General features: G+C 57.7%; 1 protein-coding gene across 4 annotated transcripts; it reads right to left on the bottom strand.

The window, feature by feature from the left end:
• Nucleotides 1-106: 106 nt before the first annotated feature.
• On the bottom strand, nt 107-16,338 carry FHOD1 (formin homology 2 domain containing 1). Of its 4 annotated transcripts, none has more exons than XM_049703739.1 (24): nt 16,055-16,338; nt 7,979-8,085; nt 7,551-7,615; nt 7,154-7,221; nt 6,971-7,076; nt 6,800-6,894; nt 6,420-6,531; nt 6,240-6,334; nt 5,998-6,141; nt 5,733-5,866; nt 5,433-5,603; nt 5,272-5,295; nt 4,838-4,891; nt 3,853-3,968; nt 3,173-3,765; nt 2,683-2,838; nt 2,294-2,476; nt 2,089-2,208; nt 1,838-1,999; nt 1,320-1,510; nt 1,033-1,225; nt 786-951; nt 511-711; nt 107-437 (listed from the first exon to the last, which is right to left on the bottom strand). In XM_049703739.1, the coding sequence occupies exons 1-24, from the start codon at nt 16,253-16,255 to the stop codon at nt 355-357; spliced, it is 3,540 nt and encodes a 1,179-aa protein (XP_049559696.1). In that variant the 5' UTR covers nt 16,256-16,338; the 3' UTR covers nt 107-354. The 4 variants fall into 4 exon arrangements, with proteins under 4 accessions (XP_049559696.1, XP_033263597.1, XP_004280911.1 ...); XM_033407706.2 differs by having other exon boundaries at nt 5,433-5,651; nt 16,055-16,337; XM_004280863.4 differs by lacking the exons at nt 4,838-4,891; nt 5,272-5,295 and having other exon boundaries at nt 5,433-5,651; nt 16,055-16,337.
• Nucleotides 16,339-16,466: the final 128 nt, after the last annotated feature.

Genomic DNA, 16,466 nt, shown 5'->3' with positions numbered 1-16,466 from the left:
TGTGTGGGTGATAGAGATAAGGCAGGAACAGCCAGTCCTTTGGTATTTTCCTTCTGCTACAGGCACAGTGTGGTGGGTACTTAGAAAGAAGAAAAAGGCTCTTGGATTGGCTAGGAAAACTTTATTATGCTCCACGTGTCCAGGGAGCTCATACATGCACACGCACACTCACACAGGCACACACAGCTAATACTGCTCACGGCACTGGCCACGGACCATTCTCTCTTCTGAGAATGCACCCACTGGCCCTCGAGTAGAGAAGAGGCCCAGAATTGTGCTCTGGTCCCTCCTCACCATAGTCTCCTGCACTGCAGGCTGGGGCCCAGATAGATAGGTATCCTGGAGGCAGCACCTTCACACTTCCAGGCCAGGACCCTTGCTCAGTCCTAGCGCCTGTACCAGGTCCTCTCCGAGCCCGCTCTTCAACGTCCGTCTCACTGCAAGGACAGAGCAGGGTTGGAGGGGGTTGATGGAGTTAAGGTGGGCAGTGGGTGTGTGGGGAATACTCACAAGACTTGCGGTTGCCACGGGAACGCTTGCGTTCCCGAGCAGCTGAGGCACGAGGACTGCTCTTGGTCACTGACTGCACCAGCAGGTCCATGATCTCATCTGAAGTGTCACTGGGTAAACTGGAGCCTGGAGGTTCTTCTGGGGGTACAGTGCAGGGCCCCACTGCTGTGGGCATGACTGGGGAGCTGCTCTGGACCATGCCTGAGGGAGCCAGATAGGGAGGTGAGGCCAAAGCAGCCCCAGAGCCCACTGCCCTCAGCGGCCGTAGGTCCCACCTCTGCTGCGGCGGCCATGTGTGGTGTCCTCGGGCTTGCTGGCCAGCAGACTCTTCATGCTGGCATGACTGTCGGCATCACCCTCTCCTGGCCCACTGCTCACAGCCACTGGGATAGATGGGTTGCTGGGGGTTTCCCCAGCCGCCACACCTGAGAACTTCTCTGTCTGGAGAGAGGAAAGGGGTGGGTTGGGAGTAGAGGAAGAAAACCATGGGGGTGGCAGTCAAGACCCGGAAGGGACACCCACCTCGGTGATCATGCGTCCCCGGGTCTTGTTGCGCTCACGGTACGTGGCCCGCTTCTGCTGCTGCTGCAGCACCCGGTCCCGGCAAGTCCGATACTCCAGTGCGAACTCCCGCAGCGTGTGGCAGAACTGCATGACGCGCGCCTCACGGGCTGCCTCTGCTGTGTACCCCAGGTACAGCAGGAAGGCGTGGAACCTAGCCAGGTTGGGGTGGGGAGGAGTGGTGAGTCCTGCTTGGGGTTTGAGGGATGGTGGTAGCAGTCCTACCTCTCTCTGGCCCACGCCCCCACCTGTTGCAGACACGGCGGTGCACGACCCTCAGCATGGCAACACGGCGGGTACAGTGGGCCAGGAAGTGGGTGAGGCGGGCACGCAGGGCTGGAGCCAGCTCGTGCTTGGACAAGCTCCGTAGGCTCTCTTCGGCTGCCCGGCTCCGGCGCTCCAGCTGCCCCAGGTTCTCAGTCAGCTGCTCAAAGTCCACCTGGAAAAGCAGGGAGTACACATGCTGTCCCCCCACAGAAAGACAGCACCTGAGCTGCCTCTGTGCTGGGCTGACTAGCCTGGGCCCTGAGGACACAGCCGAGATCCGGCCCCTGCCCTCCAAAAGCTCACAGTCTGATGCAAGAGACAGACAAGTCCATTTGATGCAGTGGAGAACGGAGAAGGTTTCTTGGGATAAGTGGCAGCTAAACAGACCTAAAGACAGAGTAGGTGTAGCCATGCCAACAGAAGAAAGAGTTTCTGCCAGAGGACACAGCCCACGTGCATGCCTGTAGCCTAAGCAAGCCCTGGCCCAGCAGGTGCTGACCTTGGCACAGCGGATCAGGGCAGGAATTTCTGAGTAGAGGTCAGAGGAATCAGGCCGGGTCTGGAGCACCAGGGAGCAGAGATGATGCAGCAGTGACTGTCGGCGCACCGTGTCTTTCACCTCTGACACCTTCTCCAGGTAGCTCAGCTCAAAGCCGCTGCTCTGAAAGGACCCCGTCTGAGCCCGAGCCTGAGCCTGAGCCTGGCTGGCTCCAGAGCCCCGGGCCCCGACCTCATGTGCTCTCAGCTCACCTGGGAGCCGTTGAGGAAGTTGCCCACAGCCAGCAGGGTGGCCAGGATGCAGTGGAAGGTGGCATTTTGCACCAGCTGTTGCATGCCCACTTTCAGGTCAAACAGTGGCTCTGCAATTTCCTGGTGTGGGAGACCAGGGACTCAGACTACGTGGTCATCATGCTCACCTGTCCTCACTGCCTGTCCCATCCCATGACCCAGGTACCCGCTCCATGCTGTCATAATCCAGCTTGAAGGCCCAGAGTTGTAGGCGGGCAGCCAGGCCCCTGATGGAAGCGAGAGTCATCAGGAAGTTCTCGGCTGGGCCCAGGGGTATGTCAGGATTGGCCAGCTGGGCCTCCTCGATCTTCTGCCGCTCCTCCTCTGTGGGCATCATGGTCAGTAGCTTCTGAGAATGCACCCACCGGCCCACATAGGCCACTCAGTGCTGGCCTGAGGCCTCAGGTATTGGTCTTGACTCCTCCCTAGGTCGTCTGGGGCAGCCCCAGAATCTGGGGAAATGCCAAGCCCATGCCCACCACTGGAGGGACAGGAAATGCCCACTGACCAAAGGAGAGGGCCGGACTTGCTGCACCCTTAGCTGGGTATCCCTACCTCAATGCCATCCTTGCTGACAGCAAACTCATCAAAGTTGAGCAGGGCAGCCTTAATGACGTGCACAGGTGGCAGTGTGGTTAGGCCGATGTTGATGGCGTTGCTGCGCTTGGGGTCCAGCACGGTGGTCACTGTGCGGCGGCCCTCACCAGCTTTCTTTGAAATTGGGGGAAGGGCAGTGTAAGATTGGGAAAGGGTCTAACTGGGGCAACAATCTAAGAGGGCACACTAAGGCCCCACTCTGAATGGCTGAATGGTGGGATTACCCCACAACCAGGGATCTGGGATGTGTAAGGCCTTGGGATGGGCTTAGACGCTAGTTAGGGTTGGGCTGAATCCTTACTGAAGGACCTCAGACAAGTCGCTCCGCCTTTCTTTGCCTCGGTTTCCCCATGTGGGAAATGAGTGGCAGCCCCAGCAGTTCAGACGCTTGAGCTCTTATTGCCTCCCCTCTCCCCTAGGGTTACCTTGCAGACGAGGGCACGTTTACCTTGGAAGGCAGCACGTCCTTGGCACGGGACTCGAACAGGTGTTCTAGCCGGGCTGTATCCACCGAGACAGGCTCTAGTGAGGCCCACAGGGTGGGGCAGGGCCCAAAGCGGCTGCCAGAGCCTCCATGGACCCCAGCCAGCTTTAGCTCCCGCCAGAAGAGTTTTACTGTCTTCCTCTTGGTGGGAAGGGCTAGGCCATCAGGTGCTGAGGGGGGAAGAGCGGCAGCTGGGGGTGGTGGTGGGAAGGAGCTTTTGATGGGTGGGGGTGGTGGTGGCGGAGGAGGTGGGGGGCCTCCTGGGAGCGGGGGTGGCGGGGGCGGGACCCCTTTCCCCGCCTCCACAGACTCCGTGTTCAGCACATCCTGGTCTTCATCCTCCCCCAGGTCTGAGAAGTCCAGGTCCCCAATGCAGAGGCTGGGTACGCTGGTAGGGAGCTCCCGGATGGGCTCAGCCTTGGGGCTTGGTGGGGCCAATGGCTCCTTGGGCTCTGGCTCGAGGCTGTGCCGAGTACGGAGCAGGATTTGAGGGGCAGCGCTCTGGGGTGTTCCGGGTGCAGGGGCTGGTTCTGGGGAGCCCCGTAATTCTTGGGTGTCTAGAAAAATGGAAACAGCCGTCAGTGTCACGTCCTCTGTGGAGCAACAGGGCAACATGGATGGATTCTGCCCACCCACCTGCTCACCTGGGTGTCCATCGATATCATCGTGCATGGCTCCAGCCAATGTCTCTGCCTGGCCCTGGGCCAGCGCAGCCTGCTTTTCTGTTTCTGCTGCTGCTACATTCTCCAGGAACCGGGCTCTGGGGGGAGGGACTTGTCAGTGAGGGTGTCTGACACACCCCAGCCCAGGGTGGTGCACATGCCTTAATGGGCCCCTGGGTACTGCCCCTAATTGCAGGCACACACAGACACACAGGGAACAGTCCATGCGCTGAGCAGACCCGGGACCTGCCCCCCCACCCCCCGCCAAGGCCAGCCCCTGTTCAGTCTTGCTCATCTGGGGAGGGTCACTACCAACCCAGTATTCCCAGGTCAACATACGGGGAAAAGTTCTACTTAACATCTAACTTGCAACCTTGCTGCTGTTCATGTTCACTGTTCTGATTCTAGAGAAGGACCCTTAGAGCAGGGGGAGGGGATACCTGTCCCAATGGGCACACCAGGCTGTCCCTCCCTTGGCATGTCTAGCAGCTTCTGAGAGCTATGGCCTATGCCCAGAAAAGGGCCTGGTAAACGAAAGGCACTCAGTTTATGTTGAAGTCATAAAGGTGATCCCATCTCTTTTTTGGTCCCTCCAGCCTCTGCCGACACTCAGTCTCTGTCCTTCCCTTAGATGGAGGCTGCTCCTCCACCTCCGCACCACACAGCACCCTAGATCCCCTCCCAGCCCTAATCCTGGGCTTAGGACACAGGAGAATGGGTTCCAGGTTGGGAGTCCACGTCCTCATCACTGATCAAAGCTGTTAAGGTGTCAACTGTTAAAGCACTGGGACCTCTATGACCCCAGTGAACTGTTTCCTAGTGCTTAGTCCTTGGGTAACTGAGGACACACAAGTCTGGGAGAGTCCCCCAGCTCTGGCTGCATCAGGCACATGGGACCCCTGCTGGGGGAAGCAATGCTGAAGCCCTGAGCACATGGCAGGCCTAGCAGGCTGGCCTCTGTACTTACTCCAGCCTGGCCTGCCCAGTAGGGAACTGGGGGACAGATGGGCTCTCACGGGCCCTGGGTAGGGGGGAATGAGAGGAAGAAATGGTAATTGTGGTACGTGCTTCACCCCAAAGCCCAGTTGCTCACACCCACACAGAGCTGGGCAGTGATATCAGGGGTTCCTTCCCAGCCACAGTGGGAAGAGGAGGGAGAGGGGGAGGCATGATGTGAGGAAACTGGAAGTGGAGGGGAGAGACCGACATGACACAGGACAGGGTGCAGTAAAAGACAAAGACAGAGCAAAACGGGAGAGTCAGAGACAGTGACAGAGAAAGACAGAAGAGGGTAGAGAGACAGATGACATTGACAAAACAGGCAGAATGCCAGAAAGAAGAGAAGCCGCAGGAGGAGGAGGTCCAGTCAGAGCCGAACCCCACCCCCCAGCAGTCACTTACCAAACAGGAGCAGTTTGGTGAAGTCTGGAAAGAAAGAGAAAGAAAGCACGCGTTTGGGCAGAGAAGTTTGGGCAGAGGAGGCGGAGGGCCCGTGGAGGGGCGCAGAGTGGAGGGACAGTTGGAGGAAAGACTCCCGGGACAGGCTCTATCTCCCTACTTACTTGTAGATGCTCCTCTCGCAGGAATTGTTCGGTGACGGCGTCACGGAGATGGTAGGAAAGAGGCTCAAGGTGGTATGGAGGCCAGAGACAGGGCCCACGGCGCTGGAGGCGGGGCCTGTAGGTGGGGCGGGGCCTACGGGGCTGGAGGTGGGGCCGGTCGGCAAGGCAGGGCTGGCGGAGGAGGAGGTGGAGACTACTGGTGAGGCGGGGCCTGTGGAGCTGGAGATGTGGCCTGTCAGGAGGCAGGGCTCCTCCTGGCGGTTCCACCCCTCCGCCTCTGCCAAGGCAGTTCGTTCTTACCCAGGCTCCGGGGAGCGCACTTCTAGAGATCGGCGGATCCTCTTGCCCTCCTCTGAGGAAGGCTTTCGGCGGGTGATGCGCCGCCCACCTGTGACGGCTTCTTCCATGTCCCCATCCTCCAACCGCAGGGTGCTCTAGGAGAGTTGAGCCCAGATGGGAGCGACTGAGGCCCAAGCAGGTGGGGTGGGGCACTGGAGAACGGCCTCCCTCCCTCCCCTCCTCTCTCCTGCCTTCGGGCCCTGACAGCCCAGCCCGCCCAGCCCACCTCATAGAGCATAAGCTGGGCGCGCAGGTCGACGTCAGTGCCCGCGGTGCCCAAGTGGCGCTGGACCAGTGCCTCCATGCCCTGCTGCTCCAGTGCATCCGTCACGTCGTAGAAGGAGTCCTGATCCGGAAGCGCTGCCAGAGTCTGGAGGGTGGGGATAGGACGGCAAGGCTAAAGCTGATGGAGAGCAGAAGTCAAGAGCCTGAGGGGCCCAGAATGGCACCTGGCTCCCCCTATCCCACCTTGTTGATGAGGGTGACGGTGTACACCAGCAACTCGGGGTCAGCGCCATTCTTCTCCTCCAGGATGGACACCAAATTGGCCCATGGAAGAGCACCTGTCACCCAGATAGGGAGCAGTCATATGGGAACAAGTAGGAGAGAGGGCCCTGAGCAATGGAGGAGGGAGGGACAGTTTCTGACCCGTGGTGCTGGCCACAGAGTTGACTGCACGGATGAACAGTGGTGCGTTGCTCTCAGAGTACTCCACAAAGACCAGCAGCAGCTTCAGGGCTGTCTTCACCACCAAGCGGGACTGGGGGGAAGGGGTCACCATACATGAGTGGGGCTTGGGCCAGACCTGTGCTGGCTCCTGGTGGGGAGGGGGAAGGGCTCCTGGGGCTGGACCCAGAGAGGAGAGTCTAGGCAGAAAGAGCCATCTCTAGGCCCAGGTACTGAAGTGACTTTGAGGCTTAGAGGGGCCACAGACCCCCTCCATTCCAGACCACTTTGCAGAAGAGGAAACTGAGGCCCAGAGAGAGGCAGTGGGAAAAGGGTACATGGCTGGGTGGAGGGCCACTTACCAGGCTGGCACACAGTGTGTACAGCCACTGCACGGTCTCACTATGGGCCACCACCCCCAGCATCCCATCCACAAAAAGCATCAGCTGGCCTAGTGCTGGGGACACAGGGACAATAAGAGGTCAGTAAGGGGTCACTGAAGGCAGGGGTCATGGGGGAGGGGTGAGGCTGACCTCGGAGGATGTAGCTCTGGTAGTTGTGGTCGGCAGCAGCGCCCACATGGATTAGGCAACTCAGCCCCTCTGAGTGCACGAATTCAGGCACCAGGTCCTTGTCCTCCTGCGGGCACCATGGGGGAGTTCAGTGGGGGGAGGTTCAGCCTGGATGCTCACCCCCAGCCCACCTCTGGGCCTCACCTGGAAGATCTGCTTTAGTGAGAAGAGGGAGCGGCGGAGCTCAGGGCCACTGGAGCCATACAACTTTTCTGCAAGAGGTAGGTGGGCATGGAAACCTCAAGGGGACACACCACAAGCCCCCCACCCCCTTCTACTGGGACGCAACCACAACCCCCCATCAAAGAATCTTCTAGTACTCTTGAACCCCCCACCTCCTCCTCCACTCCCTGACTCTGGGCAAGCCCGACCGCAGTCTAGCAGCTGCCCTGGAAGAAGAGGTCAGGATAGGAATGGGAGGAGTCGGACATCCCATCTGCCATCTGCTCTGTCTGCTGTCCAGCACAGGCCTGAAAGAAACGGAGACAACTGGGGCAGGGGGGAGGGGAGGCACTCGACGCTGATATCCTCACACACTCACCTAAGATGGCATTGACTCTCAGAGAAAGCTGGGTCCGCAGGATCAGAGTAGGCTTCCGCCCTTTGCTGGAATCAAGTAGCCCAGTCAGCAGCTCCCAGCCCATTCCTCAGGGTCTCTCCACCCACAGCAAGGCAGCCAAAACCTGGCCACAGCTCCTTTCTCCCCAGATGCTTCTCCAAGCCAAAGGGTTGTCCAGATAGGAGGGTTTGAAGAACACAGGCATCTCAGGTATGTAGGAGAGCCCCCACCCCGGTCCCAGGCAGCAGGTAACACTAGCCAGGCCTTGGGATTCCCCTGGCACAGTTCCCTGGGGTGGTAGGAGGAGACCCACAGCCCTGGCTAGAGATCAAGTGTCTTGGCTGCTGACACCTGAGCCAGCCCCTCCAGCATGGGGGCAAGGGTGGGAGCCAGGCCCCATCAGCTCTGACCTGATCTCTTCAAAAAAGCCCTCCAGCATCTCCCGTTGCTCTTCTAGGGACAGCTCAGGGTCCAGGTAGTATCCAGACGGAGACACTTGCAGGGCACAGTCCTCTAGCTGGGGGCAAAGGGAACAGCTGTCAGGGCTGGGGAAGAGGTGGCAGGAGTACGTATGGAGACCCCATGACCTCCTACCTCCCACTCAGGGTGCTGGCAGAGGCACACCACAAGGGCCTGCAGTGCAGCCATGCATTCCTTCAGCAGTCATTTCTCATGGGCCTACTATGTGCAAAGCTCACGTGGCTCAAAGAGCTTTTCTCCTGCCTCATACCTACCCATTCTTTAGGTTTCAGATTAGATAATGCTTTTTTTTTTTGCCACACCATGCGGCTTGTGGGATCTTAGTTCCCTGACCAGGGATAGAACCCGCGCCCTTGGCAGTGAAAGCGTGGAGTCCTTACCACTGGACTGCCAGGGAATTCCCAGATAATGCTTTTTTGGAAAGCCTTCCTGGACTCCTCTAGCCAATGCTATGCAAATCCCTCCAGCCCTTGTGTGTACCCTCCTCTGAGGCCTTCCACACATCCTAGACACTAGTCTCCTTCCCCACTAACTGTGTGTTCTCTGGGTTCAGGCACCATGTCTGTCTTGTCCATGCAATATCTGCAGAGCCTATCACAGCACTTAGCACAAAGCAAGTGCTCCCTAAATGGTTGTTGAGCTACTGAACATGAATGAGGAAGGGGAATGGAGAGAAAATAGGAGGAAGTTCCTGCTTTCAAGGAAGTTCGCAGCTGTGAACATTCAACACCCAGGGAGAAAGTGTTAAGAATGCTGGGAGGTGCAAACCCAGCTGAGAGGGGGACGTGTGTCTCCCCGAGTTAAGATAGTGAGGAGAAGGGCTCCCAGTCCCTCCAAGCCTGAGGGTCTTTGCCCTGCCCCAAGTGGGCTACAGTCACCATGGTCCTAGCTGGACCTCAGAGACCTCCAAGAGGCCTATTAAACACCAGGTTTTAGGGTCTGACTCAGTCAGCCTACAGTGGGTCCCTGGAACCTGCACCATAACAAGAAGTCAGGTGCTCCACCCATGAGTCTGCTGCCCATGTCTCCCACCCCCCTGAGCTGGCTTCCCACCATCATCACCACCACCACCACCATCACCACCACCAGGATGACTCTTGGCCCCTTGAGAAGTGCCTGTAGAGAAGCCTAGTGAGGTGACTCTGGAGAGTCTGAGGGCAGCACCGTGCCACTCCCCGATGCCTACACCATGTAGCACAGTGCCAGTGTGCACGGCTTAGCAAAGTTCCCTTGACTTGAGTGGTGGTGCTTCTTGAGAGGCCCAGGGAAAGCCCACCTCTGGAGAGGCAGAGTGTCTTCTGGTCTCCATCTTACTGGGAAAGTCAACCCCAACATTTGTCCTGATGTTCTGTCAGCCCTGCCCTGCTCTGGACCCAGCCCAAGGACTTCCAGCTGCCCTTGGTCCCCTGGGGTTAAGGGAGTCCAGCTCCTGCCCCTACCCCTCCTCTGCTTAGTACCCCTGCTCATGCCTGAGAGCCTGAGTTCAGCCTGTAAGGCCCTTTGGTGACACCCACACCTGCCACTCCTTCCCACCCCCCCAGGCTCCTGCGTGGGACGTGGGACATAGGACAAACACTCCAGCCTGTTTTCTGTCCCACTTCCTGCTTGGCTGCCTGCCCTCCCTTGGGCAGGCCTGGCCTCTCTCCCCTCCCTGGGAGCAGAGTCATCTTCTCCAGGGCCTACTGGGAATGGGCCCTGAGATGGGGAAGCAAGGCCCCAGGGCTGGGGTCCTTTGTCCAGGGCCAGCTCAGCTGAGGGCAGCCCCACATTCCTCCTGATTCCTCTTCCCACATGGTGACTCAGCAGCCAACCACCGCCCACCCCCACCCCCCCAAGCCAGGCACAGTTACATCTCCTTCTGCCTTGGACTGGAGGACTCTGGGACCCTAGAGAAACATATTTCCCCCAAAGTCACAAACCCCCTCAGAGACCCCCCAAATCACACACATATAGAATAGCTCGTTCATTCAAATATTCACGAACCAGTCTGGTTTTAGGTGCTGAGGACATAGCAGGGAACAAGATACTGCCTCTGCCTTCCCTGTCTTCCAACCCCGCTGGGGAGGCAGGCAGGTCTGACTCAGAAAAAGGCCACAAATAAATGTAGAAGCACAACTGCCACGGGTGCTAAGAAGGGGGAGGGGTGGGGTGCTGTAAAGGTAAACACTGGAGGAGTGAGCAGATTCCACCTGAGAGTGGCTTACACACCCAAGAATACAGTCAGGCAGGGTATATATATGCTACTGGCCACGCACAGGTGAGAAGCACACCCACAGAAAGCTCAGATCCAGCAAGCACTCTTTCCCTCCTGCACGCACAGTTGCAGGCTCTAATTCCAAGCGAGCTGAGCGTGGCCCTCGCCTTCCAGAATACCTGCACCCATTTGGGGCACGGTCCTGAAGACTGAATGCTCTACCACCCCCAGCCTCCTCACATGAGCCCCTTTGGGCCACTGTGGTGGCAGTGGCTCCCTAGCCACTTCACCTGTCTTATCCTGCCAGGGCCCCATTTCTGGGGAGGAGGTCCAGAGGTAACAGCCAGCCCAAAGCCTCCGGGACAATGCCCCCCACTCTTAACTGTCCCGGGTGGAGATGGAGCGGGGAGCAGGGTCAGGCAAGCTCCAAGGAGCGGAGACTTCCTGCCAGCTGGGTGTTGCTTGTCCCTCACACCACTGGCCCCTTCCTGGAGTCACCCTTTTTTTAAAAAAATTTTTAAATTTTATTTATTTTTTTTACAGCAGGTTCGTTATTAGTTATCTATTTTATACATATTAGTGTATATATGTCAATCCCAATCTCCCAATTCATCCCATCACCACCACCCCCTGCCACTTTCCCCCCTTGGTGTCCATACATTTGTTCTCTACATCTGTGTCTCAATTTCTTCCCTGCAAACTGGTTCATCTGTAGCATTTTTCTAGGTTCCACATGTATGCGTTAACATGCGATATTTGTTTTTCTCTTTCTGACTTACTTCACTCTGTATGACAATCTCTAGATCCATCCTGGGGTCACCCTTCTGAGTGCTAAACCCCTGGGCCTTGTTTCTCACACCCTGGGACTGGGCCAGGCTGGCGTAAGCCCAAACCCTAGTCCCTGAGGACAGTACTTGGGGTCAGCACAGGGTCAGTGTAGGCCCACATGTTGGACTCCCTCCTGGCTCTTGTCTTCTACACTTCTCTGATGTTTGTCTTGGGGTGGAGTCTCTCCCTCATTCTTCCCAGGCTCAGCTCCTCGCTTCAGCCTCCAGCCCACTTTTCTCTATTTATTTGTTTATATTTATTGAGGTATAGTAGATTTACAATATTGTATAAGTTTCAGGCATACAACATAGTGATCCACAATTTTTAAAGATTATACTTGGGAATTCCCTGGCGGTCCGCGCTTTCACCGCCTGGACCCTGAGTTCTACCCCTGGTCGTCAGGGAACTAGGATCCCACAAGCTGCGCAGCATGGCCAAAAGAAAAAAAAAATTATACTCCATTTAAAATTGTTATAGGGCTTCCCTGGTGGTGCAGTGGTTGAGAATCTGCCTGCCAATGCAGGGGACACGGGTTCGAGCCCTGGTCTGGGAAGGTCCCACATGCCACAGGGCAACTAGGCCTGTGAGCCACAACTACTGAGCCTGTGCGTCTGGAGCCTGTGCTCCGCAACAAGAGAGGAAGCGACAGTGAAAGGCCCGCGCACCGCGATGAAGAGTGGACCCCGCTTGCCACAACTAGAGAAAGCCCTCTCATAGAAACGAAGACCCAACACAGCCAAAAAAACAAAACAAAAAACAAACAAACAAAAAAATAAAATAAAATAAAATAGTTATAAAATATTGGCTATATTCCTTGTGCTGTACAATATATCTTTGTAGCTTATTTATTTTATATATAGTAGCTTGTACCTCTTAATCTCCTACCCCTATCTTGCCCCAGCCCACTTTTCTCTTGATTCCTTGGGCTAGGCTTTTCTGGCAGCCCAAACCAACTTGTTACATATGGTTTTACAAGCTTAGGACACCATGTTGCCTACTACCCAATATTTTTCATAACAGTATAATCGAGTGAGAATGCCAGAGGCAAGGAAGATGGAGAAAAGTGCAGAATTACATGCTGAAGGACTCTTGTTTTAGGAAATCATGTTAACTACCTTTTTCTTCTCCTTTCCTAAAAATGTAAGACCCTGTGTTCTGATGACCCTCCTTCCCTTTTTTTTTTTTTTTTTTTTTTTTTTTTTTGCGGTACGCGGGCCTCTCACTGTTGTGGCCTCTCCCGTTGCTCAGCGGCCATGGCTCATGGGCCCAGCTGCTCCGCGGCATGAGGGATCTTCCCGGACCGGGGCACAAACCCGTGTCCCCTGCATCGGCAGGCGGACTCTCAACCACTGCGCCACCAGGGAAGCCCCCTCCTTCCCTTTTATCTTGGGTCTCCAACTGGACCTTGGCTTCCTGAATGAGATGACATGAATGGGTCTTGAGGAGGGAAGCCCACATTTGTTATGCCTCCTCTGTGTCACACACTGGGCTGCCTGGTTCCTTTGATTCTCCTGATAATCCTTTTACAGGTGAGGAAACCAAGGCTCAGAAATTCTGTGAATTTGCCCCAGGCTGAATGGAACCAGGGCTAACTGACCTAGATCCTGGGCCAATGGACTTTGGAAGTGCTCCAGGGAACCCTGCAGGGGAGGTGGAGTGAGGGCTGGAGACCACCCCTCAGCTTTCTGAACTGTGCAAATACCCCAAACTGGTCCTCTTAGTTCCAGCAAGGGAACACAAATGAACACACACACATCATACACGTTGGGGTAACAGTGCGTACTTCTGCCAGGACTAAGTTCGGGTCCCTTACCAGGCTGCAACCCAGAATGAACAGACTGGACATGCTGGCCCCAGGGAAAGATGGGAGGAGACCATGACTCATGCCCACATCACAATCTTCTATAGTCTCCCAAAGAGACCTCCACAACAAAAAAGGAAAGGGCTCAGTTCATCACCAGAGCACCCCATCTTACCCTTAAGAATTTTCTGGGACCCCTGCAGTTGGTCCCTGTCCCAGAAGGTCAGGTTCACACTTTAGCCCCTTTGTCACAACTGCTCCTTAGGGATAAACTGAGGCTGGAGTAGGGATGGGCAAGGTCAGGAAACAAGTACCACCCCTGTTCCACTCTAATGTTTAGCAGCAGTTGGGGAAACAAAGTTGCTGGTAATGAACAGATTGCTAGGGCTATCTCTGCTGCTAGGAATAGGGGGCTCATCTGGCCTTTGCATGAGGGTCAGAGCAGTACCCAGGTCCCTCTGCCCAGAGCCCAGGGAGAAAGGAGTCTGTGCTATCCCAGATGTGGCAGGGCCTTTGGATATCAGGGAGGGGCTCGTAAGGCAGGCCCAGAAGGGCAAAGGGGTAGCACGGGAGAGTGGGACAGGGTAGCAGGGAGGGTGGGACTGGGCAGCTCTGGGTAAAACAATGAGGCAGGGCCAGAGGGCCAGGTTCTCCCCTGGGGCAGGGGCAGGTCCCTGGGCTCTGGCACAGAGGGGAGACAGATATTCCTGAGTTCCCCTGGGGACACCACACATGACCCAAGGCACTGCCAGGACACCCCCTATCCCACCCCCTAGGGCCAGGAGATGAGTCAGAAGCTGTGGCCAGGAGCTTCCTCCTAGACTGAGAGGAAATGAGCAAGGCCTTTTCAGACCCGAGAGCTTTGAAACATTTAAAAAGGAAGCCCCCAGGGGAACTCTATAGGCAAGCCACAGCCCAGTGGGGTGTGTGTGGGTGGAGCCACAGAGGGAAAGTGGGCTGGGCCTCTGTACATTCCCAGGGAAGGGGCAGGGTATGGGGGGATGATGGGCGTCAGTGGCCAGAATGGGAGGCAGAGGTCATTTGGCTGTGAACTGTTCTCCTGCTGGATAACTGTGCAGAGGATGAAACAGTGAGCACAGAACCCCTCCCTCTTATTTTGCTCTACAGCCTGGGATGGGGATGCCTGGGTTTCTGGGCCACCTCTCCCCTCTAGAGGGCTGTGGAGCAGGCCTGAGTCATGTCTGTGCCCCTGGGCCACCCACTTATAGGACTAGGGGAGGGACCAGCTGTTGACATTTCCTACAAGGAGGAGCCCTGCTCCCCCTCCTTCAGCTCTCTGATGTCCCTGCCCCTGCCCTACTCTCACCCTTCTTCCTCTGGCCTTCTATTCTGGGGCTGTGGTCACAGTTTATATTTGGGATGAGCACATCACAGTGCATCTGACCATTCCTGGCAGAGCTGCCAGCCCCAGGGAGTCCTGGCTCCAAGCACAGTGGTAACCCAGTGTGCAGGCCCCCATAGTCTGCCTGTGGGGGATATGGCAGTCCTCAGGCACACCAGGTGGGAGTTCTGAAAGTGGGGAGACCAGGAAGGACCGAGTTGGAGGGTACTTAACGCATTACCGTAGCTCTCAGCTAGGGAGCAGAGAACAGAGGGCAGAGCCCTGGTTGAAGGGGTGGTGGTGATGGGTCCCTAAATGAGGGGGAGAGGCAAGGGGTAATTCTGATCCTTTTTCCTGTAGCTGACCTCCCAAACTTGCCCCTAATTGGGAAGAGGGGTGTTAGGGCTAAGTTCTGTCCTCGAGTCCGGGGTGGGAGGAATACTATGTTCTCTGTAGTGCTCCAGGCTTATTTCAGTACTAGGAGTTCCAGGAGCTTGGAGGCAGGAACCTGGCCTCAGTTCAGCACCCCTCTCTCCCCAGAGCCCATTGTGAATGGGAGGTGGCCTCTGGCTGGAGGTGCTTCTTTTAGGTCCACTTCAGTTTGCCCCTTTGAACAGGGCAGGACAAGAAGGGGTCGCATCAAAACTCTGGAGAGGGCAATGTGCTATCTTCAATCTTTGTCCTTGAAAGCCTGGGCTTTGCTCAAACGCGCCACTCCCCAGGCCAATAGTCTCAGCACTTCTCCCGCCCGCGCTCGGAGGCGGGGCAGGCCCGCAGCGCTAGGAATGTAAGCTGGGGGCCTGGCGCCTGGGGCACATTCCAGGGGAGACCCCAGGCCCGGGGGGCAAGTTTGCGCAACTCGGCGCCCAGCTAAGCCTGGGATCAGGGGAGGGCATCTCCACCAACTCTCTCTTCTCTTCCTCACCACTTGGTGCTGCCTGGCTGGCGGGGCACCCCGGGAGGTGATTGTGTGCCTCCCAGAGTTCTGGCCCGGAAACCGGGTGCCTGCGAGTGCGCCGGAAAAGGCTGCCTGCGGGGGACTGAGCGCAGCGAGCAGGAGGGGAGGTAGGGCGGGCCATCTGGAAAAGGGCCTCTCCCGGCACTGTGCACGAGTCGGTTCTGGGGTGCAGGCAAACGAGGGCGGGCCGGCGGTTTAAAATTAGCCCGGCCCGCTCCCTCCCTTCCAGCTTCCCGGCCGGCGGCGGCAGCTGTACGAGATGGTGGGGGCGGTGACTCAAAGGGCTCTTCCACCAGTGCAGCCTCCCGCGCTCGGGGTGTCCCGGGCCAGGCCGCTTCCCGGGAACTCCCCTCAGCCCGTGAAGACTCTTCTCCACCGGCACTCCCCAGCCGGGCCTCACCAGGCAGGGACAACACTCCGTCCGGCTGGACCCAATCCAGCCTCCAGACACCTCCAGCGGCCCGCCCCGGGTCCGCCCTCCTCGTGGTCCCACCCCCACCTGACCTGAAGCAGGTGAAAGCTGTTCTATCCCCAGCTCCGTCTCCTAAGTCCGCTGCCGCGCAAACACCCACGCCACCCTATCCAGAGCAGTTAACCAGGCCGACTGGCAGCGAGCGGACCCCGAGCGCCTCCCCAGGTGGGCCTCATTTCGAGGGCCAGCCTGGGTGCCGCAGAGTACAAGCTCCCATCCTCCCTTCTTCAGCTTCCCTCAACTTGAGAGGCGTTCCCCAACAAGCCGGGCAACGTGTACCTTGGGTCCCCAGCCCAAAACTTTCCCGGAGGAGCGCACCCGCTCCAGCCTCTCCTCGAGGGGCTCCCAAAGGCTTTCATGGCGCTGACCCTGAACCCTCGGTCGCCCCAACCTTTCTCCGGCTCCCCTTACCTTGAGCGGCGCCCCCAGCAGGTGGTGCAGCGCGGGTATCTGCGCGCTCAGGGGCAGCGCCCCGTCCAGGCTGCAGGTGGGGGCCCTGCGCGGCTCCGGGAAGTTGGCACATGCGAAAGGGTCGGTGTCCTCTAGGTACTGCACCCGCACGGTCACCACTGATACCGGCTCCCCGTCCCCGCGGTCTTCCTGGCCGGCCATGGCTCCGCTAGCGGCTCGCTCAGTGCGCCTCCGGGCGGGTCCCGGCGCGCCGCGGCGTCTCCTCAACTAGCTCGCAGTCTGGGCGGGACCGGGCCGGACGCCGAAGAAGAGGGGCGGAGCCAGGCGGAGGCGGGGCGGAGGAAGGGGGTGGAGCCAATAGTAGTCTCCGGAGGCTAGGGGTGGGCAACCGCTGCCGGTGGCGGAGACTGCA

This window comes from Orcinus orca, chromosome 20 (assembly GCF_937001465.1).
Source record: "Orcinus orca chromosome 20, mOrcOrc1.1, whole genome shotgun sequence".
Lineage (NCBI taxonomy): Eukaryota > Metazoa > Chordata > Mammalia > Artiodactyla > Delphinidae > Orcinus > Orcinus orca.
Note: the sequence above shows the minus strand (reverse complement) of the source record. Positions and strands in the feature narration are given on the sequence as shown.

Bases quoted from the DNA above. Each gene is read 5' to 3' on its own strand.
- FHOD1 (XM_033407706.2), bottom strand. From the start codon at position 16,255: ATGGCCGGCCAGGAAGACCGCGGGGACGGGGAGCCGGTATCAGTGGTG. The intron at 5,296-5,432 runs GTAAGTAGGGAG...CTTTCTTTCCAG, and splicing joins TGCGAGAGGAGCATCTACAA to ACTTCACCAAACTGCTCCTG. The intron at 4,892-5,271 runs GTAAGTGACTGC...CCCCCTACCCAG, and splicing joins CACCAAACTGCTCCTGTTTG to GGCCCGTGAGAGCCCATCTG.